The sequence below is a fragment of the Dendropsophus ebraccatus genome, chromosome 2, assembly GCF_027789765.1.
Source record: "Dendropsophus ebraccatus isolate aDenEbr1 chromosome 2, aDenEbr1.pat, whole genome shotgun sequence".
NCBI classification, from domain to species: Eukaryota; Metazoa; Chordata; class Amphibia; order Anura; family Hylidae; genus Dendropsophus; species Dendropsophus ebraccatus.
Window position 1 is genome coordinate 72,960,799 of NC_091455.1, and position 25,877 is coordinate 72,986,675.

The 25,877-nt window shown below is 43.4% G+C and overlaps 1 protein-coding gene across 5 annotated transcripts in view; it reads left to right on the forward strand.

Annotated features, from left to right (window-relative positions):
- Nucleotides 1-25,877, forward strand: part of MTCL1 (microtubule crosslinking factor 1) — a 106,015-nt gene that overhangs the window by 46,790 nt on the left and 33,348 nt on the right. For 3 of the 5 annotated variants that reach the window (XR_011361656.1, XM_069957761.1, XM_069957763.1), the window contains exons 4-6: nucleotides 17,645-17,704; nucleotides 19,645-20,961; nucleotides 23,069-23,221. Coding sequence is in view for 4 of the 5 variants with exons in the window: in XM_069957761.1 (XP_069813862.1) it covers nucleotides 17,645-17,704; nucleotides 19,645-20,961; nucleotides 23,069-23,221 (1,530 nt within the window). In the remaining variant the exon portion in view is untranslated. The remainder of the gene's footprint in view (nucleotides 1-17,644; nucleotides 17,705-19,644; nucleotides 20,962-23,068; nucleotides 23,222-25,877) is intronic. The other 2 variants (XM_069957762.1, XM_069957764.1) reach the window with 2 other exon arrangements.

The window sequence follows — 25,877 nt, forward strand, 5'->3', positions numbered from 1 at the left end:
TTTCTTCTGGTGGGCCCCAGATACCCCAGTCGGACACTGGCCGGATACAGTAACAGGCAAGTGGATAAGATTTTACAAACTTGCCACAGAGATATTGCTGCAGATTTGTTCCAGGAAACACAGTAGAAAACATCCATCCCCGGCCTCCTTCCTAAAATACTGTAAAGTTACAGCTTTATTAGGCTATGTTAACACTACGTATATTTGAGGCTGTATAGCAACTAAAACAAGGAGTGGATTGAAAACACAGAAAGGCTCTGTTCACATAATGTTGTAATTGAGTGGATGGCCATCATTTAATGGCAAATATGTGCTGTTATTTTAAAACAATGGCTGTTGTATTGAAATAATGGCCGTTATTTACTGTTATATGGCGGCCATCCACTCAATTACAACATTATGTGAACAGAGCCTTTCTGTGTTTTCAATCCACTCCTGGTTTTGGTTGCTATGAGGACCTGACATGAGGACCAAATACAGCCTCAAATATACATAATGTGAACCCAGCCTTAAAGATGTGCATATATCTAACGCAGTTACTTGGATGTGTTTGCACCTTTCTAGATCTCCCTGACAATTGTATGAAGACTTTGCTCTTTCAGTAGTGCATTCATAGTGAAGAATAATCTCCTACGTATATTTTGCTTATAAAGTGAGATTATTCCTCCTTTGATTCCTTAGCAATTTATTCTTATGTGCACAGTTCTTATTATCTTTCAGGCTCCTTAAAGTAACTGCAAAATGAAAACCTATAAAGCATAAAAGTCTGACAGCAGATTAAAGATGGCAGTGAAGTGTGTTTGGAGTCTTGCTGATGTCCTTACATGGAAACATTAAATAGTTCATTTAAAAGAAAAAAAAACTCTGATGTGGAGTGGTTTCAGGCCTGTCCTAACACTCAGCAAGCGCTGTTTATCCCGGCCACTTCTATGATGATCGGATTTCATGTCTTAGTATTATGTCTGCAGCCTGCGTACAATAGAGCAGCCACAATATGCTTAAATAAGGTGTTTTTGTTGTATGGTTGCATCATGTCTCTAGTAATGTTCCCTTAAATGGCAATTAAGTAGAAGATGTTCTTGTTCCCCACAGATGTCAATAATTGGGAAACAATACATTGCTTGTATTTGTATATATAAATTGTATTTGTGAGTATGGATTTTGGTATTCAAATATGGCTGCCAGAAGAGCGTAACTTTGAAGTAGTATGTCATGTTAACCTTTGCTTTTTTGTTTGCCTCTCTATTTTCACAAATATATTTCCTTGAACATAACATAATGTTCTTATTCCTGGTTCATAAACAACATTTCTATTCCAGGATTATGCATTTTGGGTTTGTTTTATAATATATGGTTTGTGTGAAAGAACATGCACTGTGCTTACTCCGGAAAACTTACACACTATGGGGGAGATTTATCAAACATGGTGTAAAGTGAAACTGTCTCAGTTGCCCCTAGCAACCAATCAGATTCCAGTTTTCATTCCTCACAGACTCTTTGGAAAATGAAAGGTAAAATCTGATTGGTTGCTCTTGGCAACTGAGACAGTTTCACTTTACACCATGTTTGATAATTTTTTTATATGTCAGTAACAATGTAAGATAGACCCCAGTGCTAAAAAAAACTCTACAAAGTCGTCACAACTGTTTATTTTTCAAAAACTGATGTATATAGCTGTAATGGATAGAGCACTGTTCACATGGGATTTTGGAGTTTAATACTGGGGTAATCTCTAACCATCAGCCCCTTTAATGGGGCCCTAAGAGTTATATCAGGTTGGCATATATTTAAAGGGGGGATTTTTTAAAATTATACTGCTCTAATAAAGTTATTTAGTTTTCTAATATACTTTTATTTAAAAAATGTGCAAAGTTTTTCTTAAATCTTCCTTTGGACATTGGCTAGCATGAGTAAGAGCCAACACAGCCTCCCTACCGCTGCCAATGTCTGTGTCACAGAACATTCCCTTGAACCCGCTCACCCACTGATCGCTATGCTGCAGTGCACACAGTGCTAATCAAAGAGAGAGCCTCCTTTAAAGTATTGTATACTGCATTTTAGCAGGGAGCTGTGTGCACTGCAGCCTGTAGCAGAGTAAGCATTGTAATATCTGCTTACTCAGAGGCTGCGGCGTACACAACACTAGGGTCACAAAACCTCCCACAGTGGTAAGTCTGGCCTTTAAGGTAATTTCTTTCATATTAATGACCCATCAATATTCAAATGGTGGGGGGTTTGACTCTTACAATCTCTGATTGGCTGATTGAATGGTTTATGGCACTCATGCGAGCACTGGGGCCACGTCACAGATCAGTACACTCCGTAGCAGCTGTGCCTGCTATTGAAGCTTCTCCCTTTCAGTTTACTTGTATCACCACAGCCCCTTTAATAAGCTGATCAGTGGGGTTGTCAGGAGAAGGACCCTATTAATTTCCTGTACACCTCTGTTACTTTGTTCTACTATAAACTTCGGGAAATTAAAAGCAGTTTATAAGAATCTAACCTGCTGTTTTTTCCCATAGGGCTGGAGAAAGTAGAAAAAAGATAGGTATCCTAAGCACCATTTTCCTGCAATCCTCTGTTCTTGTTGCACCGCTCCACCTACCGCCCCACCCCACATGAGTATTCAGGCAGCGCTCTGCTTTGACGTTACTCCGACTGCTTATCACTGCAGAATGCCTGATGAATATTCATGAAGAGGGGCGGACAGCTCCTTCAATAAACTTCCCTCTTACTCAGTGTCCCTGCCCTACTGGAACATAACCTCTTATAACCTGCTATTAGTTTCCTTTAAAAAGCCAAAAAATTTGAAAAAAGCATGTATCTTCGGGCTCAGATTGAAGAAAATACAAAATATTATTTAGGATGGTATATAGACAATGTTCTACAACACTTGCATTTACTCATCATTGTTTTCAAGTTTGAAAGACACACATATAAACACTCTCAGGATAAATGACTTGCCTTATATTCTCCTAAACCTGCCAAGACTCATATATACTGTAGAATAATCTCATTGTGTGTCTTAAAAAACTGAGCCAGCAGAGTTGTATCTGAGGTGCCACCTAGTCAGCTACGCCTATCATACAATGGGATGTGGTATGCGTACAGTACCGAGCATTAAATTACAGAATGAGTACAACTACAGCATAGTGTATGTATAAATGCAGAACGAGAATAATGTGCTATCTCTAGAGTAAACCGAGAACATTTCAGGACCGTGCACAACTTGGGTGCCTCTTCCAGCCCATGGTTATTTTAGGTTATATTTGAACGACAGAGGAATAATACCAAAACTTGTATTTTACATGTTAATTGCTTTAAAGATTAGAAGCTAGGAGACGTGACTTTGTGGCTGGCACCACCATTTCTTGACCTATTGATTTTGTTTGCTTCCATTGGGGGTTGTGGAGTTTCAGGATGCTTGTAAATGGTTAAGCACATGATCCCGGCAGCCATTAGGCGTCTCTTCCATTTATAGCATAGAAGAGCACTCAGCAGCCTTGCCGATACAGCACTTTTTCTCATACCAAGGGAACGATTAATTCCCACATTGTATATCCACTTCTATGTTTTTCTACATATCTATAAATCATTCCAGCAGAAGGCCAGATCTCTCTATGTACATGCGCTTATAGATTTAGATTAGGTGCATGTGTAGTGATCAGTGATGCTTCAAGTGATTCACTAAGTAGCCAGTACAGTGCTACTTGTCTAGGGGTATAAGTGTGCATTTGTGAGTCATCGATCGCTGATCCCAACCACAGGTAACCTTGAATGAACGTTAAACATTGCAAGGTCACAGTATGGAATACTATTTTTAGATGACCGACAGATGAGATGTGTCTTTAGCTGCTGTGGTTATCGGATTTGTGATACCTGTTCAATGTCAAAGGATGATATGATGTTTGTGAATGGCATACGTATAGATAGTGATGACAAAAATACTATTTTAACTATTTATTGTCAATGTGCGAAGGATGGCCACTTCTGAATAGATGGGATTAGCTAGTATGTTCCAGATTGACAGTCCACATAGAAATTTGGTGCTGTCTGCTTGTTGGTAATGTCTATGAGAGATTTTATGGTTTGAGTTCCTAAAGGTTTAAACTAACTTCTGGACTTATCTAGCTGGCTCCTATAGTCTATAGTCTCTTGGTATAGTCAGACTTTCAGTGTTTATATGACGGTGAGCACATAATTCAAAAAGGTGATCAGAAGAAAACTGTTGTCAATTACATCATTTTAGAAAAATAAGGACCGTATCACATAGGGCGGTGATTGGCTAAACAGGTATAGGCCCAGCAATCGGCTTTGGAAAAACTGCCACAACCCAAGAAACGCAACTCAAGGGAGAGAGAAGTCACAAACAAAAAGCATTGTAGGTAAAGCATTTTATATCTCCCTGTTGACTCCCAATGAACACCCGGACGCAGGGTTTTTGCAGAAGAAAATGTCATGAATCAACTAGTGTTTGTCCAGAAGAACACCATGTGTGAAATCATCTTAACTCTGTTAATTTACACTGGTTCGTTACTCATTGGAGCTTACCTGTACTTTGCAGCCAGGTTGCTAGTCATATTTAAGTCAGTATTGAAACACTGCATGTATACACTTGTATAACTGGGTTGCTAGTCATGTATTGCACAGTATTATAGGAATGCATATATAGACTTGTATAGCCAAACTGCTAGGTATATATTGCACAGTAATGTAGGAATGCATGTATACACTAGTATATTCAGGCTGCTAGTTATTTATTTCACACTATCATGGGAACACATACAGTGGGAAAATAAGTATTTGATACATTGACGATTTTGCAAGTTTTCCCACCTACAAAGAATGGAGAGCTCTGTAATTTTTATTGTAGGTACACTTCGGCTGTGAGAGACAGAATCAATAAACAAGTTCCAGAAAATCACATTGTAGGATTTTTAAATTATCATCATGCATGAAATAAGTATTTCATACAATAGAAAAACAAATTAATATTTGGTACAGAAACCTTTGTTTGCAATTAGAGGTCAGGCGGTTCCTGTAGTTCTTGACCAAGTTTGCACACACTGCAGCAGGGATTTTGTCCCACTCCTCCATACAGATCTTCTCCACACCTTTCAGGTTTCGGAGTTGTCAATGGGCGACATTGAGTTTCCACTCCCTCCAAAGATTTTCCACTGGGTTGAGGTCTGGAGACTAGCTAGGCCACTCCTTAGCTGCCCCGGCTATGTGTTTCTGGTCATTCTGGAAGACTTAGCCAGAGCCCATCTTCAATGGTCTCACTTAGAGAAGGATGTTGTTGGACAAAATCTTTTGATTCATGGCCCATCCATCCTCCCTTAAATACGCAGTGATGCGGCCAAGCTTGATTCTAATGGTGGCACATCACGGAGGAGAGGGGATATCATTACACTGAGGGCCTTGGGGCCATCCAGTATAATGATATCCCCTTCCCTCAGTGACGCCTCCAATACATAGAGTGGGCCAGTGCTCGAGAAGAAAATGGCTCAGAGTGCAGGAATCTGACAGCGTTTTGAAAACTGGACTGCAACGGATCAGCACACCGACACTGACTGAGTAATGAAAAAAAATTATTTTGACTACTAAGATTCACTTTAAAGAAATCCTGGTCTGTGAGAGCTTGAATTCTTGCTGGTTAGTAGGTGATCAAGCACTTTCATTTCATGCAATAAAATGCAAATTAATTATTTAAAAATCATACAATGTGATTTACTGTTTTTTTGCTTTTTTTTGTAATAGATTTTATTTCTCCACAGTTGAAGTGAACCTACGATAAAGTAGGTGGGAAAACTTGCAGTGTATTAAATTCTTATTTTCCCCGCTGTATATACTGTCCCTTTTATTACCATGCTGCCAGTAATTTATTGAATTCTTTTGCAGGATTTCACATAACCAAGTTGGTAGTGAGAAAGTGTGCACATTGTAGTGGGTATATTCTTATTTTTGGAACGTATTGTGCCTATTCTGTCAGGTATCTTGTAGGTATACCATTTTGTATTATTCTACTAAGTCTATGGAGTCCTTCTTCAATGGGCGTGTGACAGCAGGGAAAAACAGCGTCTAGCCATGCGCTTTTCCACGCTCTTTCTAATGAACAGCGGGGGTCTCAGCACCCAGACTCCCATCAATGAAAACTTTTCTTGCGTTTCTATGACATGTTCTCATGAAAACTGCATTAGATTCTTAAACCATTCACTGCTGATTTTTTGCATCTGCTGCTTTTTGTGGGAAGATATTATTGGTGAATGTTTACTTATCATACTCATTATTATGGTCCAATACCACCTGTTATATCCAAATGTGACATAACATTCGGGTGCTCTCGTGTTATAGATCATAGACAGGAGATGGAAATGGAGCTAGGCTTCTGTTTGCTCTTGAGTTTTTAATAATCCTGCTATTGATCTTGCCTGAAGCAAACATTGTTTAATCCAGTGTTTCCACTTCCCCAAGTAATGTGAATTCCTCGTGCCTAGATGTGAATATGCAATTTCCCTGTGTAAGCGTGTGTGTGCCCAGCACCTCTGTCTTCACAGCTCCCTACTCATTACTGTCTTGCCCTTGGCTCATCTATCTATTTTCATCTACTCAGTGTCTTGGGGAATTTGGTTCTCTTATTGAGCGGCTTCTCAGGATATGATCACAGTCATGTTCCCACCTCTTCAGGGCTGATCCAATAAACCATTTAAAGCTTTATTGATCAGGTACTTTGTATACCTTCTCCATACCACCTTCTTTTGTAACCTACCTAGGTATTATGTATATTGTAGTACATTATACTTTAATGCTAAGTTATAGCTGGAAAGTGTGAAAAAATGAATGCTGGATGTTACAGGACTAAATGCTGGGCGAAACATTACATCTGTGTTTGTGGACCTAAATAAACTTTCATACGGCTTAATTTGCTCGGACCTCTGTCTCCACTGTGACCTTATTGCGTGGTACTGGTTGAATCTGGACTGGCAATCCAGGTGGCCACTTAAGGTTTGGAAGGTTACCCAGTACTGGCTTCATTTCTTTGGAGTTATCCTTTGATAAACTGTTTCTGACCAATGTATCACATTCCTGGTTGTTTCCCGAAACTGGAAAGGAAACGCTGACATTTATTATGATGTAGCCAAAACACTGCACAGCACCCTGCATTTCTACTGACCATATGAAACAATGGCTACTGAGTAGAGATGAGCGAACCTGGAGCATGCTCGAGTCCATCCGAACCTGAACTTTCGGCATTTGATTAGCGGTGGCTGCTGAAGTTGGATAAAGCCCTAAGGCTATGTGGAAAACATGGATATAGTCATTGGCTGTATCCAGGTTTTCCAGACAACCTTAGAGCTTTATCCAAGTTCATCAGCCCCAGCTAATCAAATACCGAACGTTCGGATTCAGATGTTCTCGAACTCGAACCCGGTTCGCTCATCTCTACTACTGAGCCATACCTTTTGGTCACATGCACCTTGACATTTTTCATTCGTGATCATGTGAGGGGTACTACCAGAACTCTGTTTACTTAGCTTAATAACGCACTGCTGATGACGTTCCAAACCCACTATAGCCTCAGTGATTGGCTGCAGTGGGATCAGCAGCATGTCAATGAGGTAAGTAAACAAAAGCATTGGGGCGGAACATTTTGTACAGTGTTCTGGACTTTGAAATATGCCACGTGTGAACACTGACATGTATTTTTCACAGTCTAATAACAATTGCTGTGCTCACTTTGTAAGGAGTCTCATCCCGTGTAACTATTCATCTTACACCAAAAGTAATAATTACATCGAGGGGAATGAAAAGTCATAATTGATGGTTAATCTTGTCATAGACACAGTAACATTATTCACCTTTCAGCATTGCTTTGAATAAGAAAAATGAAAGCAATTATTGTAATAATCTGTTAAATTGGATGTGTTGTTAGTCTAATGACAGGCACAGATAGAAATGCCAAAATATGTGTGTGTATGAGCTGCCAGGGAAGCAGATGGCGGTGAAAAATATTTTACAGAGTTTGGCAATTTTCTCTGTCTCATTGCTGAGCATATGATAAATAACTTGTGGGAACGTGTCTTAGGCCCGTAAGGTATATGGTATGTCATCATCTGTGTAATGTTGGCATTCTGACCTGTATAGTATGTGATTCATATTAAACTGCTTCTGTGCTGCCGAAATTCTATAGCTGCCATGTACACTGGCAGAACATCCACCTCCAAGAGGACCGATCACAATGGGACATTACAATGTATAGAAATCACACAATCCCTATAATCCATTTATGGGTAGCAATATGACTGCAATTCTATCAAAGGATATGCTGCGTTTTTTGTTTTTTCCTTTCGAATAAAGACATTAGGATATGCTGCGTTTTTTGTTTTTTCCTTTTCGAATATAGACATTAGCTAACATTTGGTACCATATTAGCCGATGTATACATCTAGTTTAATTTATTAATACATGGTGCAGAAAATCTACAACTGCTTGTGCAATCTTTGATAAATCTATCACAGTGTACATCAACTCTATTAAAGCAAATCTTTCCCTACCCCCTCAAACCACCAGTACCGTTATGTAGCTTTAACAAATCCATGGCTGGTACCGGGGTCCGTTTTTCTCCTGGTGCCGGCATTCCACGAAAAAAAAGATCTTTTATTTGGGCGGTGCGGGGTCAAAGAGGTGGGGCCTATGTCCTAGTGGCATAGCTCAGAGAAGCTGCCTGAATGAAAGGTCTTTCTTACTGGAATTGAACTTGGTCACAAATTTTGGTGGAAACAGCAATTTTTGCCCCCACACCACTTTAATTCCTTTGTGAATGTCTTAGGAAGTCACATTGTGCACTATTTTATCAAGAATTTTCTGTGAAATGTTTGACCGTGATTTCTATTGGTACAGTACATCTAATACATATGTGAATGATGTCTTAGTGGATCAATCAAAAAAGTAAATACAATTTCATACAGTTGTACAGATGTACATAAGGCAGCACCATTCCAGTATGTATATCATAGAACCCTAACATGATGTGAAAAGAGCCATATACTTTTGTTTTGTGTTCACCATGAGAACGTATTTCTGCAAGGATCAGACAGACAGCTGGCTCTGCTGCTTGCCGCAAAAGGGATATGGGAAGACAGCTGAGACTATTACATTGATTCAATTATTCCATGTAATTATTTAAGCAGTTCACTGTTTATTACCAATACCATACTGTAACTGTCAGGGTCCGGGCCGTGCGCTCGGCTCCTGGCTCTGCCGAGGCGCGCGGCCGGACTCTGAACAGAGCCGCCGGCGTCCCTAGTAACGTGCGGGGCCGGTTGCTGGGGGCGCGCCGCCGGCGTCCCTAGCAGCCGGCTCACTGCAGCATGATTACAGCCGGCCGCGCTCCCGGCTCTCGCTCTGCGGGGCGCGCGGCCAGGCTCAGGAGACGCCGACGGCGTCCTTAGTGCCGGGCTGGTTGCTAGGGGTGCGTCGATAGCGTCCCTGGCAGTCAGCCCGACGTTACATTCACCTGGCTAGCCGCGGCCGGGCTGAATTCATCAGCTGAGCGGCGTTAGAGATGGATGGCTGTCAGCAGGGTGCTCCAGTCAATCCATCTCTCTGGGTCACATGGAGTCTCGGCTCCAATTACGTTTAGAGGGCTGGACTCCAGGCTGTATATATTCCTCTCCCTGTGTCTTAGCCCCTGCCTGTGATAGAGCCTAGTTTACCTAGTGTATCTTGACCTAGCATTCATTCTGACCTTGCTTTTCCCGTTGTCTGACCTTTTGGCTTGCCTTTCTGACTACTCTTTTGGACTCGTGTTTTGTACTTCGCTGCCCGTTAGTTATTGACCCGGTATCCTGACCCTTCTCTTGTTGTGTTTGTCTGTCTCGTTTGTTTTGTGTGGCACTTTAGCTAGTGCAGGGACTGCCGCCCAGTTGCCCGTTTGCCATCTAGGGCATCTGAGGCAAGTAGGTAGTATCAGCAGGGTGGGTGCCAGTGTTAGGGTTCACCTGTCCTCGTTCCGTCTTGTCCGTCCCTGACATTATCACAGGCCCAAATCATACCTACGTCACTCTCGACGGAACAGCATGAGTACCGATACATCGGTCGCTGACCGTCTCGATGAGTTGACTACCCAGCTTAAAGGTGTGGCGGGGTTGGTAGCCCAGTTGGCTAATCGTGTGGATACTTTGTCTCAGGCTACCTCATCCCGCCCGGTGACACTGAGTCCAGAGTCAGCCCCCGTCCAGGTAGTTAAGCACAAAACCAAAATGATACTACCTGATAGATTTAGTGGAAGCACTGACAAGTTCCGTACTTTTCGGGAGTCTTGCTATTTGTATTTTCGTTTTGACCCTTTTGTTTCTGATGCCGAAAGGGTAGCACTAATTGTTTCTCTCCTTCAAGGGCCTCCTCAGGACTGGGCCTTAGCCCTTCCCTCTGATGCGCCAGAGTGGAATTCGGTGGAAACGTTCTTTTCCTCCCTGGGCCAAATCTATGACGATCCCAACCGTGCTGCAGTAGCAGAGTCCCACCTATTGTCCATCCAGCAAGGCCGCCGCACTGCGGAAGAGTACTGCTCGGAGTTCCGCCAGTGGTGCGCCCTGACTGGATGGCAGGATTCCCCCCTGAAAACCCTGTTCCGACAGGGTCTCACAGATTCCATCAAGGATGCTATGGTCAGTCATCCCACCCCTGATTCTCTTAGCGCCTATATGACCTTGGCTATTAGCATTGACCGGAGACTCAGGGAACGAAAACGGGAAAAGATGGGGGTGACTACAGTACAGTCAAGAGTCAGTCAGCTCCCTAAACCGTTCCCCAAGGTGACAGAGTCGCTTCCCTCTCCTACGAGTTCTGACGAGCCTATGATCCTGGGAAGTGCCTCAGCACGAAGAAAATTCCGTATGGAACATTCTCTCTGCCTTTACTGCGGAAAGCCAGGGCACTATCTGAAGGACTGTCCCACCAAGCCTTCCCGGAAGCCGGAAAACTTCAGTGCCTGAGTGATAATCCGGAGGGTCACTCAGGCACACAGGTACCTCCTAAACAGATTGATAATTTTTGTTTACCGGTTACCCTGGTGTGGAAAAATACAGTAATTTCATGTTCTGCCATGGTTGATTCAGGTGCCGCCCTGAATTTCGTCCGTACCTCTGTTATGGACTCATTAGGATTAACATTGATATCTCTCAGTTCTCCGTTTACAGTGGCAGGTGTGGACTCCGCCCCTCTGAGAGGCGGTTCAGTGAGATTTCGGTCTCCAGAGATATCAATGCAAGTTGGGTGTCTTCATCGCGAAGAAATATCATTTTTTGTGTTGGATGAGTTGGCCGCCGATATTATACTGGGTCTGCCTTGGTTGCGTCAGCACAATCCGGTATTTGATTGGCCGTCTGCGGAGCTGGTGCGGTGGGGTGGCTCCTGCGACGCCCATTTGCTACAGGTTAAACCTGTAATATGTACAGTGATTGAGTCACCTATTCCTGATTTTATTTCAGATTTTTTTGAGGTATTTGATGAGGCCATTGCCGACGCCTTACCTCCTCATCGTCCGTACGACTGTGCCATCGATCTCGTGCCCGGGGCCAGGTTTCCTAAGGGCCGCATTTTTAACCTGTCTCCTCCGGAGCGAGAGTCGATGCGCCAGTACGTTCAGGATAGCCTGAGGAAGGGTCATATTCGACCTTCAGTATCCCCTATGGGGGCAGGGTTCTTTTTTGTAGGGAAAAAAGACGGTGGTCTGCGTCCCTGTATCGACTACAGGGAACTCAATAAAATCACCATCAGGGATCAACATCCCCTTCCCCTGATCCCGGATCTTTTGAACCAGGTGGTAGGGGCCCACTGGTTTTCTAAAATTGACCTGCGGGGCGCCTACAATTTGATTCGGATCAGAGAAGGGGATGAGTGGAAGACGGCTTTTAACACGCCTGAGGGGCATTTTGAGTACTTAGTAATGCCCTTCGGGTTAAGCAATGCCCCAGCCGTCTTCCAAAGGTTTGTTAACGATCTCTTTCGGGATCTATTTGGTCAATTCGTAGTTATTTATCTCGATGACATACTGATTTATTCTTCTGACTGGGAATCCCACGTTCAACATGTGCGTGAGGTTCTATCTAGACTTCGAAAGAATGCCCTATGTGCCAAATTATCTAAATGCCTGTTCGGGGTTAAGGAGGTTGGATTCCTAGGATACATTTTAACTCCTGAGTCTGTACAGATGGATCCCCAGAAGGTGGCAGCAGTACTCAACTGGGCAAAACCCACCACCTTGAAAGAAATTCAAAGATTCTTGGGTTTTGCTAACTTCTACAGAAAATTTATCCGTAATTTCTCGCTTATTGTCAAGCCTTTAACAGAATTAACAAAGAAAGGTGCGAATCCAACCTCCTGGCCTCCAGAGGCTGACCTAGCTTTCACCCAGCTTAAGTATAGTTTTTCGTCCGCACCGGTACTGGTGCACCCTGACTTAGATTCACCATTCGTGGTAGAAGTAGATGCATCAGAGTTTGGGGTCGGAGCAGTGTTGTCCCAAGGAAGGGAACCTTATACTAATCTTAGACCCGTGGCATATTTCTCCAGGAAATTCTCCTCCTCCGAAGTCAATTATGACGTTGGTAATAGGGAACTGTTGGCCATCAAATGGGCTTTTGAGGAGTGGAGACATTTTTTGGAGGGTGCCAAACACCAGATTACGGTTCTTACGGATCATAAGAACCTATTATATCTGGATAAGGCCAAGAGATTGAACCCACGCCAAGCACGTTGGGCCTTGTTCTTCACCAGGTTCAATTTTTTGGTAACATATCGCCCAGGGGCCAAAAATGTAAAGGCTGACGCCCTATCTCGGAGCTTTGGGCATAAGGATATGCCTGAGGAGGAACCCAAAAATATCCTAAACCCAGGTATTGTAATTGCTAGTGTATCCATGGATTTAAAACAAAAAATTTTGAGATCTCAAAATGATGCGCCTGCTAATGTACCTCCTGATAAGTTGTTCGTCCCTGTACACCTAAGGTTAGCAGTTTTGAATGAGGTTCATGCGTCTACACTCGCCGGACACCCTGGTATTGCCGGTACTACTTACCTCCTATCTCGTTCCTGCTGGTGGCCCTCATGGCAGCGGGACGTAAGGGAATATGTCAAATCTTGTGAAACGTGTGCCCGAGCTAAAACCCCAAGGTCACTGCCTGAAGGCTTACTCCAACCACTACCGTTACCTGGTCGTCCTTGGTCTCACCTATCCATGGATTTTATTACTGATCTTCCTCCCTCTCTAGGGAAGACAGTAATCTGGGTGGTGGTTGATAGGTTCAGCAAAATGTGCCATTTTTCTGCTTTAAAAAAACTTCCCAACGCCAGGTCTCTCGCCAAGTTGTTTGTCAAACATATCCTTCGTCTGCATGGTATACCTACCAACATAGTCTCAGACCGAGGAGTACAATTCGTTTCTAAATTCTGGAGAGCCTTTTGTAAACTGTTAAATATATCACTGTCTTTTTCCTCAGCATTTCACCCCGAAACCAACGGTCAGACGGAACGGACCAATCAATCCCTGGAGCAATATCTTAGGTGTTTCGTTTCAGATAATCAGTCTACATGGTCAGAATACTTACCTATGGCGGAATTCGCCTTGAACAATCATGTAAATGCTTCCACGCAGGTTACTCCGTTCTATTGCAATTATGGCTATCATCCCAGATTCTCTGCTGTTCCAGGTCAGGAAACACACTTCTCTTCTGCCAAAGAACTCACCAAGAAACTGTGCACAGTTTGGGCGGAGAGTCTAGCGACTCTAACCGTTTCCCAAGAAAAACAAATCCTATATGCGAATCGGAAACGCCGCCCCGGTCCCCAGTATGTGGTAGGCGAGAAAGTATGGCTGTCTACAAGAAACTTACGCCTCCGAGTTCCTTCGTATAAACTCGCCCCGAAATATATTGGTCCGTTTCCTATAGTAGACATTATAAGTCCAGTGTCTTTTAGATTACAATTGCCTCAAGCTTTGAAAGTCCATCCGGTGTTTCATAAATGCCTACTTAAGAGATATGTACCTCCAACCAATACTAGTTCCCCTCCACTCCCGTTAGTGGTTCAAGGCGAACTAGAATATGAGATTGAAAGAATTTTGGATTCTAGGAGAATCCGCAGAACAATACAATATCTCGTACATTGGAAGGGATACGGACCGGAGGAGCGCACATGGGTCACTTCTCAGGATCTTCATGCCCCTCTGTTGATTAAAAAATTTCATGAAGAACACCCTACCAAACCTGGAGGTTCCCGTGAGGGTCCGGAGGCCCCTCCTCAAGGGGGGGGTTCTGTCAGGGTCCGGGCCGTGCGCTCGGCTCCTGGCTCTGCCGAGGCGCGCGGCCGGACTCTGAACAGAGCCGCCGGCGTCCCTAGTAACGTGCGGGGCCGGTTGCTGGGGGCGCGCCGCCGGCGTCCCTAGCAGCCGGCTCACTGCAGCATGATTACAGCCGGCCGCGCTCCCGGCTCTCGCTCTGCGGGGCGCGCGGCCAGGCTCAGGAGACGCCGACGGCGTCCTTAGTGCCGGGCTGGTTGCTAGGGGTGCGTCGATAGCGTCCCTGGCAGTCAGCCCGACGTTACATTCACCTGGCTAGCCGCGGCCGGGCTGAATTCATCAGCTGAGCGGCGTTAGAGATGGATGGCTGTCAGCAGGGTGCTCCAGTCAATCCATCTCTCTGGGTCACATGGAGTCTCGGCTCCAATTACGTTTAGAGGGCTGGACTCCAGGCTGTATATATTCCTCTCCCTGTGTCTTAGCCCCTGCCTGTGATAGAGCCTAGTTTACCTAGTGTATCTTGACCTAGCATTCATTCTGACCTTGCTTTTCCCGTTGTCTGACCTTTTGGCTTGCCTTTCTGACTACTCTTTTGGACTCGTGTTTTGTACTTCGCTGCCCGTTAGTTATTGACCCGGTATCCTGACCCTTCTCTTGTTGTGTTTGTCTGTCTCGTTTGTTTTGTGTGGCACTTTAGCTAGTGCAGGGACTGCCGCCCAGTTGCCCGTTTGCCATCTAGGGCATCTGAGGCAAGTAGGTAGTATCAGCAGGGTGGGTGCCAGTGTTAGGGTTCACCTGTCCTCGTTCCGTCTTGTCCGTCCCTGACAGTAACCTTATAACACTAATGCGTAATGTCTGCAGCCATGACACTTGTATTTATAGATAGAAAGAAAGCCAGGTTGCACTCTGCCAGTCATAGATGCCTTATGTTGTTGCCACCACAGAGCAAAGTAGCAGCTTTTATATGAGCTGTCTTTACCCAGCATGAACCCGCAGTCAGACAGGGCTGTGCTGTGTCATTGGCAGTAATTGTACTGTATTTTATGGCAGTCTACACAGAGCACAGCCAAGTAGTGCAGTTGATGTGTCAATGAAAGCTCAGAACTACGGGGGACATTTAGTAACGAGTCTAATGTGTTCAAATATTCTAATGAGGATTGGTGTATATTTTGGTCCAATATTTTCTGACTGATTAATTAAAATGTTGTACTGCCTTAGTGAATGTATCTAAGTAAAAAGACGCAAAAAAGGCGCAGAAAAAGTTCAAAAATTGCACAAGCATATTCACCTGATACTGACCAGATGTAGGCCTGCACCTGTTTGTGCGACTTTTTAAAAAGTCACAAATGATAAAATGGGCGCTAATCCCAGATTATCCGAACTTTTGGGTGAATACTCAAAACAGGCAAATTAAAAAAAAGTTGCATCTAAAAAATATTCACCCATCGAATACTAGTTCATAAATAGAACTTAGACCAAAAATGGGTGAAAAATCCAATTATTCACCTAAAAATAGGTGCATAGCCTGTGATAGATTTCCCCAAATGTCCTATATTTTCAGTCTGTGTAAACAGGTCAGCGAACAAGAAAGCAAACACTCGATCATCAGCTGATTTAATCTTTTGTACTGCTGGTAAAATCATCTTGCTGTTTAAATAGAGGGTATGTGGCTGATAACAATACATTTAAATGGCTACATAAACAACCCAGTGATTGTTAGTGTGGAACAGACACATAATTAAAGACTCTATTACACCAAACCAGTATTGGCCATATGTGGCACATTACCAGACGTTCCGGCTGTTAATCGTTTGGTGTAATAGCGCATGTTAAAAGGAAGGTTTGTCCAGGCAGCCCCTCCCGCTGCCCCTCCCCCATGCTCCTCCCTGCTCTATGTCTGTGCGTGTAATAGCACAGCGCTGACTGGACAGGTCAACGCTTGCTTCCTCCTCACATGTGCCGTGTAATACAGCCTAAATTGTGCCTTGAAAAGGTGCAGCTAAATGACATTCATTACATGATGAACAGCACTGGTAATATGCTGTAAGGCAAGTTTCTAAAACTTTACACATGGTGCATTGCCACATCTTTGAGATAACTTGTTTAGTTAATTTAAATGCTTTCAACTTGTTTCACCTGTAGAAGCCATGCTGAGAAAAAACAGGGCAATTTGTAGCAATATGCAGATGGTGTTACTGCACCATCAGTAGTCACACTACAGAATACCAGTGCCACTTTTTATGTAAAAATGCATCCTTAGTGAATATGAAAAATGTAATAGATTATTACAATTAGAGACACTGCAATCAGAGACACTGTCTGATAGCTGAGCAAGCAGGAGGCTGGGCAGCAGAGATTATTCATGAAAAAGAGGGAGGAGAAATCAGTGGTGAGGTGTGCTAGAGTGCGGTACAAACACTTAGCCACCACTCCTCTTTGACTCTTCATTAAAGGGAACCTGTCACCCCCCGTGCCGGGGTGACATTCTCCCGACCCCCCGTTAGAGCCCCCTATACTCACCTGATCCCGCCGGGTCCCGCATCTGGATCCGGTCGGGTGACTGAGATCTCAGCCGCTGCAGCCCGGCGCGCGCGCGCTGAGAGATGAGTCCAACGCTCATAGAGAATGACGGAGCGCTGGACTCTCCTGTCATTCTCTATGAGCGTTGGACTCATCTCTCAGCGCGCGCGCCGGGCTGCAGCGGCTGAGATCTCCGTCACCCGACTGGATCCAGAAGCGGGACCCGACGGGATCAGGTGAGTATAGGGGGCTCTAACGGGGGGTCGGGAGCCTGTCACCCCGGCACGGGGGGTGACAGGTTCCCTTTAAAGTAGGAGAAACAGACAAATTACAAACTGGTGCCATGCTCTTAAGTGGACTGCCAACTACCGCACACTGTCATCACCTTGAGTGCTGACCGATTCCCTTTAGAGCCATTGAAGACTATGATATTTTACTGCTCATAGTGCACCTCCTATATAGTGACTTATGAGAAAAACATAAAGGTCCATATTTCTTAATAAAATGACATATAACACAGGTCACCGATGTCACAACATGCTAAACCTTTGCTAATTACACTTCTATGTACTGTATACTGTATATATAGAAGCCAGTCAGGGTTGACATTTCTGAAAAGGTAAACTTGGTATGTACAGTATGTTTGTTATGGTGTTTTATGTACTGGGTGTATAATAGTTTTTTATTTATCTTTCTTATCCAAAGTTGCAGATACTTGATTGAACTCAGCACTTCCATTTGTATTAATAGTACATTGAATGAATAATTCAGTTCTCCGCTGTGTTAAATATTCCTGAATAACCAGAGGCTCTGTCTTGTTTTCAGACCACACTAAAACGAAGAGGAAGCCGAGAGATGCACAAAGATAAGAAGGCGTCCAGTCAGGTATCTGGATTTTGGCTTCAGTAGCTGTAACTTTTATCACGCTTATCTAATTAACTGTTCAGAAAGGTTGTGCAGTGTCCGAGCCACTGCCAGGATGTGAGTGGTATATGGGAAAAACATAATACCCGGAAACCCTTGCAATTACTTTATGGCAATTACATGATGAAATCATTATTACTTGGGAGAATGCTACATAATGGTTTAATATTGAGTTTTGAAGGAGATAAGTTAATCTTTATCAGTGGTGATGGGACCATCTAATATGCACAGATTTCTGCTTTAGTATTACAGCTGCAAGTCCCAGCCTGACTGTAGATCTGATGATCTTAACTAAACGCATCCTAGATCCCTAACCAGGACCTACCTACACACACTTAAAACTGGCCTTAAAGGGGCTGGCCACCTTTTTTAAAAGTTTTTTTTTTTTTTACAATCAACAGTAATGATCATAGTATGACACTGACTAATACATATTCCTTGCTCTGAGCCCCTTCTTTATAATAATGCAGCTCTGCTCTTCTGTCACTTTGTACACGTCACTGTGCCTGTGTTCCTTGCTTCAGTGCAGTGTAATGGTTATGGGAGAGCCACAGTGACGTATATCATCATAAGCTGCTCCATAGGCATCCATGTATGGAGGGATGAGCTATCTGCACATAGGGATTGGGGTTGGGAGTGAGGCAGAGTTGCATAATTTTATAGAACAAGGCCACAGTGTAAAGGCCCTATTACACCAAACGATTATTAGCCGTACTTGGCTGATTTCTGGCCGATAATCATTTGGTGTAATAGCTCATGTTAAAAGGCAACGATCAGCGGACATGTATGATGTGTTTCCCCCTACCCACGCTAGACCCGGAAGTGTGGTCCATTATACTCACCGCATCTCGTGTCGTCCACGGTCTCCGATCCTCAGCAGTGACGTCTTCTTCGGGAGGCCGGCGGATCTTCCCGAGTGCCGGCCACCCTCTGCAGCGTCATCCGAAGCTCAGCCGCGATTGGCTGAGCATAACTGTGCTCAGCCAATCGCGGCTGAGCAGCTGATGACGTGGCCGCGTCATCAGCCGCTCAGCCGCGATTGGCTGAGCACAGTTATGCTCAGCCAATCGCGGCTGAGCTTCGGATGACGCTACAGAGGGCGGCTGGCACTCGGGAAGATCCGCCGGCCTCCCAAAGAAGACGTCACTGCTGAGGATCGGAGACCGTGGTCGGCACGTGACAGGTAATGTATAGCGCACCACACTTCCGGGTACACGGGTGGGGGTGGTGTGACACGGGGAAGGGGGCCATTCACAGACATAACATACATTACAAAGTTGTATAACTTTGTAATGTGTGTTATTCTGTGAATAATTTTTTATCGCCGGACAACCCCTTTAAGGAATATGTAATGATTCTAGTGACATACCATAATCATTACTGTTAATTGAAAGAATCTACTGAAAGGGTGGTCAGCAGGGAATATCGTCTGTATATCTCTAAACTGTACTGAGCTTTATGTACACATGTGTAATGGTAATGCATGTGATATAAATAAACATGCCGAAATATGGCAAAGTGAGTGTATTAAAAGGTATAGATGGAGTAGGGAAAGTGTGCTCTTGGCTGTCAAGGGCATCATTGTACTTGAAAATTGTCCTTTAATAATTCGTTATTTGTCTCTGCTACGAGTTTGTGATATAGTGAGTCTCCTGCACCAAGATAAGGAGTGAAGCATTCTGCCGTGTCGGTGTCCTCACTGTCTAGTGATTGGTGGGAGTGTGAGCATCCAGACCCCCATAGTTGACATGTTGAAATGTTGATATGTCTCTGTGATGTGTCAGACATTTTTGAAAATGGCAGCGCTTATGTTTGCCTGTGGTTTGCATCTTATATGACTATGGCATGCCATTTATTTACAACAGCAGTAGTGTAATGTGAATGTATTTCCTAATACACAGGAGGACAGCGCTGACTTAAAGTGCCAACTGCAGTTTTCAAAGGAAGAAGCAGCGTTGATGAGAAAAAAAATGGCAAAACTTGGAAAAGAGAAAGACGAACTAGAGCAAGAACTAGAAAAATACAAGTCGATTTACGGAGATGTTGAAAGTCCTCTTCCAGCAGGGGAAACTGGAGGTCCACCCAGCACAAGAGAGGCTGAACTAAAGCTGCGTCTAAAGTTGGTGGAAGAGGAAGCAAATATCCTTGGCCGAAAAATAGTTGAGCTGGAGGTGGAAAATAGGGGCATTAAAGCAGAAATGGAAGACCTCAGGTGTCAGTATGAAAAAGAATTTCTTAGCAGGGAGTATGTTTCAAGCATTCCTACCTCACCATATGGTGATTCCATGGAATCTGCCACAGAGCTGCGGCGTCATCTCCAGTTTGTGGAGGAGGAAGCAGAGCTCTTGAGGAGATCCATTTCAGAGATAGAGGATCACAATAAACAACTTACAACAGAGCTAAATAGATTTAAGTTTGGACCAGTTCAGGACCTAGTCTGGATCGATGACAGTTCCTCCAAATGCAATGGTACACAGGAGGAGCTAAAGTCTGCTAGAGTCCAGATAAGTGACCTAAGTGCAAAGGTTATGAAACTCCAATACGAAAATAGGGTTTTATTGTCAAATGTACAACGTTATGATCTTGTTTCACACCTGGGAATGAGAACAGCAAGTCCACGGGACAGCGATGCAGAAAGTGACGCAGGAAAAAAAGAAAGTGACAGTGAAGATGGACGTCCTGTTCAACCAAAGAGGGAAGGACCTGTTGGCGGGGAGAGTGACTCTGAAGATGCCTATGAAAAAACGTCTGGCTTTGAAAGTGTAAAACCATCAGAAGTGAGTGATGTGTACTGTATGGAGCTGGCTAAAAAGCGAGAGGATGCACAATATTTTATGAGCATAAAACGGGAGGCTGATCGACTGGGAAGAACTGTGGACCGCCTTATTACAGACACAGACAGCCTGATCTATGATGCCAAGCTGCAGATGACAGCTGGATCTGTGGAGGAGGTGCTGAGGAGCTCTCAAGAAAAGGAAGACCTTACTGGGTCAGATGTTTTGAACAGCATCAATAATAAAATGAAAATGTTCAAGAAAGAACTGAATAGTTTTCTAGATGTGATTGAGAACACAGGCGAAGGTCTAAAAGAGCAGGTAGAAGACCTCTCCCCAATGCCACATCTCACAGATTCATCAAGTTTTATGTCCAATTTGACCTCAGCATCTCGAGATTCTCCTATTGGAAATCTTGGAAAGGATCTGATAACTGACTTTCAGGTAACTTGATGTTGTGAGTTTACATGATCTTTTTGCTTTTTGTCATTAACACATAGACATTGTTTTTTCCCCAGCTAACTAGCATTGGAAGAGTAATATAACAAATTGCACGCCCACCTTTGAACATAATTTTACAGTTTATATGTAGATCTACTAATCTACTGATACTAGTCCTCAGTTACAGCTTGTATATTGGCTAAAAGCAGCTTTATACATCCTTGACAGCTTAGCTGAGCACCTATAATGTAGTAGGACAGATACCTGCACCAGATTCCTGTCCAGTACCTGGTGTAAAGGTGACACTTCTCAGAATGCAAATCACCTGAGCTTTCTCTATGGAGACTTTAATGGGAATGTATCTTCAGAAAATTGACTATTATTAAAATCAAATTTTAATGTTACACTTAGTTTTTAAGAATTTTTTAAACGTTTTTTTCCCCCCAATTTTCCATTTTACTATTTATATTTTAAAATAATCTTGAAGTCTTGCAGTTTTCATTCTTACCGCTAAGCTTAAAGGGGTTATCCAGCGCTACAAAAACATGGCCACTTTTCCCCCTCTCTTGTCTCCAGATGGGTGGGGTTTCAAACTCAGTTCCATTGAAGTAAATGGAGCTTAATTGCAAACCGCACCTGAACTGAAGACAAGGCAGGGGGAAAAGTGGCCATGTTTTTGTAGCGCTGGATAGCCCCTTTAAAACTAAGCTAAAGCTCCTTGTTTTTCCTGTGGCGATAATAAGAACCTGCAGAAAAATTGACCTGTACAGCATTAGGCCATGTTCACACTACTTAAGCACCGTAGTAATCACAGGCATTGTAACAACGGCCGTGATTTCTGTGGTACTTACGTAGTGCTACACCTGAGGGAATCCCGGCCGGAGTGTATACACATCCCTAGCGGCCGCACGCTCCATTGTGTGCAGAGTGGAATTCACATGCGGGTGCTCGCGGATGCACCCGCATCCGAATTAAGCGGTAGCAAAGATCATCCGGTCGGTACAGCAGTACCAGCCAGGATGATCTTTTCTGACACCGGCCGTTCCGTGACCTGGCCGGGTCACGGAATGGCCGGTCTCTTGCGCCATGTGAACATGGCCTTAAAGTGCAAGGTGACACTAGTAGATAGAGAAGACAATAGATGATGTTTACAACTCAGCCTCCCCCTTTCTGTGGCATTACCTTTTCACGGCTCCTGTCTATTGTCATATCTCTAAATGCTGTTAAGACAGCTCAGGCATGTCCACTGCCCCTATGATAATGTACCAAAAATAATAAAAAAAATATTACATGAAAAAAAAGGAACAGATTATAAAAAAAGAACATGTTTCCATATCTGGCTATAATCAGAGGGGGGAAAAAAAATCTAGGCAACATATTCCCTTTACACTAGCAGAAAATGCTGGGCTATTACAGCTCCACTACCTTTTGCCATTGTGAAAGCAGCTCTGAACAATAAAACAGGCTGTAACTCAGGATAAGTAGGAGATAATAATGCACTGTAATTATAAAGTTACTTAGTGTTATATGTAGATTGCATCTGTATATTAACTGCAAAATTACAGTCAAAGGTATACATACAACTTCATTTAGAAAAAGTTTAGTAATAACTGAGCTATTAGATTGTAACCTTGTAGTTAATAACCTGTTTACTATCAACTATAATGCTATATATTTGCATTATGACAAGACAGTTAACTAGTCCTATTGAAATGCATGAAGTAGTCTTAAATTGGGGAAGAAACTTGGTTTTCTGAAGCTTTCATTGCTTGCACGCTTGCTGTTGGTATGACACATGCATCTCTCATTGCATGCGCGTCTCATAACCAGTGTTTGCATTCTTTTTTCCCCCTTGTTTTTTTCTCTTTTGCTTTGCAGATATTTCAACCCATCATTTTGCTCATCCTCTTTTTGGTTATGTTTTCATCATTGTCTTATACCACCATTTTTAAGTTAGTCTTCCTGTTCACGCTTTTCTTTGTTTTGTAGTGTTTTTAAGTTATTTTCCTTACCTATTTTGTTGTGTATATGTCTGTTTATTTTGTTTTTCTTTACTCCCCCACCTTGGTCTTTTTTTTATTTTGTGTTTATATACTGCCCATGCACTTAGCAGCCCAAGCTGAGGGAACAAATGGAATGGCAACTCCATCATGAGCATGAAGAAGATGCACACCGTCTCCATGTTACTCACGAGTCACATCGCAGAGCAGATGGAGACAGTGAACACGGCAGGCCAGGAGACAAGGGCTGTTTCAGTCTAGAGGTCAGCAATGTTGTATAACCCCTTCCAACTAGACGTAATGACATTTGGATAGAAAGACACATTTTTGCATGAGTAAAATGTTTAGTACCATGGTTCCCGATGGAGCACGAGGCTTAAAGGGAAATTCAATGAGAGCAATTAATCATTAATTTTCACAAGCTTGTTCCTTGCCGTACTGCTCTTACTTAAGTGTTCAGGGCTGTTTAGAAACAGGTGCCGCCACTCTTGCCTCTTCGAAAACCTTAAAACTATGGACACCTTTCCACTGATTTTCTCTTGTTATTGTTGATGGACTTTCTGCTCTCTCGTTGTTAGAGAGGGGTAAGAAGGGGGTTACACACCAGGCTCAGATAGAAGACAGGCGGGAGAGAAACCCTGAGGAAAGCTCAGACAGGCTGAAAACAGAGGGGAGAGCAGATGTAAGGTAGTTTGCTGGGGACAGTCATATAGACTATGTAAGTAAGCAAGCAAACATTTTAACAAAGACCTTTGCACAAAATGTATTCTGCATCATAATACCTACAAAGCAAAACCTTTTTAAAAATCATTCTCACAGGTGTCTATAGTTTTTAAGTTGCTGTAATTCATAAGGACCCATAGCAACACAGAATCCTGTGCTTTTCTTTTAGCCTCCTGCATTGCATAGATACCAGAGCCATTAGTTTAGGGGCCCAATATGCTAGTATACTATAAAATGGGTGGTCATGAGAGTGTGAACTTCAGTGCTCTCCTCATTGAGAACTGAGCGTTGTGACTGCCCAGCTGGCAGTCTATGCACTGGTAACATAACAGCAGCAATAGACAGAGAGTGGGTTTAGGTTTAGAAAAATAAAATAAGAAACATAGGAACCTATGGAGTAGCAGCCACACATGGTTTATGAGAGAGAAAGGGTTTTGATGAGGCCGCAGGTCCTATGTAAACATGCTCCACCTTTACATTTATTTATTTAGTCTAAAAGGGGAAAAATGGCTGCCTGTGAAGGTAAGTAAGCGTCAAGATAAGTCTATATTTTAGAAGGCATGAAAGCAGAAAAGATATATGTTTTAGAACTAGCAGTGATAAATTATGTAAAAAGGAAGAAAATGTTGGAAATGTGAAGCAATATGCAGGCAGGGTAATAGAGCAGGGGACGGTTACTAGACTGATAATATAATTTTGTGAGAAAAGATTCAATATACAATGCATACAAAATTACATTGAAGCCTGGTCTTTAGGGGGTGGTGTTCCCAAAGAAGATGGCCAGCGTGCACCGTAATATCTTTCACAGGGAATCTGGTGTCAGTCACTTATGAGACCACCCACAGGACACATAAGTCCGCTTGGGCACGGAATCTTTTCCTGCTGTATTAAACGTCACTCCGCTCAGCTTCTGTCTTCTGGCTCCCTTAATGTGCTGCTTGCAGATGAGACAGCATTTTCGATGTGACACATTCCCTTTAGTGTACCTCCATAATCAATGCAAAGTTCATTTCTTTCAGCAGAGGTGCCTGGAGAAGCTAGATGCAGTCTTGAGAGAATTAGACCAATCTGAGCTGCTGATAGCTACAGATTGTACACAGGGTGCAGAGGATGGAGGTATGTCTCTTACCTTCATCATCAACACTGTTCCTGTTCAGATGTTAATGTAATTGTGTCTCTGTTAAAGGACAAGTGCCATGAAAAACTTTTTCCTAGTAATTGAAGCACATTACAAAGTTATATAACTCTGTAATATACTTCAATCACCTATCTGCCTCCCTTCCCTGTCTTTTCCCCCCTCCACCACCCAGCAGGAAGTGTCCTAACTCACACAGACCTAATGACTGCCATCACCGTCACCAGGCAGCTTCTTCTTGTGAGTCATCAGCAGGAGGGCTGCTCTAGGTCCTGTTACAGCAGCCCCCCTCCCCAGTCCAAGTGATGGCTTGCAGTTGCTCAGCCAATGGGAGCTGAGCAAGCTTAGTCACCTGACAAGACAGGGGAGGGGGGAGGCTGATGTAACAGGAGAAGGAGCTGAGAGAAGAGCTTGGAGACGGTGACGACAGTCATTAGGTCTGTGTGAGTTAGGACACTTCCTGGTGGGGGGTGGAGGGGGGAAAAGACAGGGAAGGGAGGCAGATAGGTGATTGAAGCACATTACAGAGTTATATAACTTTGTAATGTGCTTCAATTACTGGGAAAAAGTTTTTCATGGCACTTGTCCTTTAAGGCTGTTAGGAGTACTAGGGGTTATTGCCCTCAGATCAGTGCTCTGGGGGATGGGCAGCGCTCCTAACGGCCTTACCGGAGACACAATTACATTAACAACTGTACAGAATGGCGCAGAGGATACAAGTAAGAGACATACCTTCCTCTTCGCCGCCCTATGCACAATAGGGAGCTATCAGCAGGTTAGATTCATAATTGATAGTACCCCTTTAAGTTTTCATTTCTGTACAGTGTGGTACCATGTTTTCAGACATTGCTCAGATATTACACATGGCTGCACTGACAACTGGTGTTCTATCATTCCTAAAATCTGTGCCACAGGGCATTCTATATGGCTCACATATTTTGTTGTAAAAATGTACAATGTAAGTGAATTGGACAAGCCCCATTCACATGCAGTTTACTAAAATCACAACTCTAGACATATCAGTGATTATTTATATCATCAGCATGTCCTGTCTGCTGGAG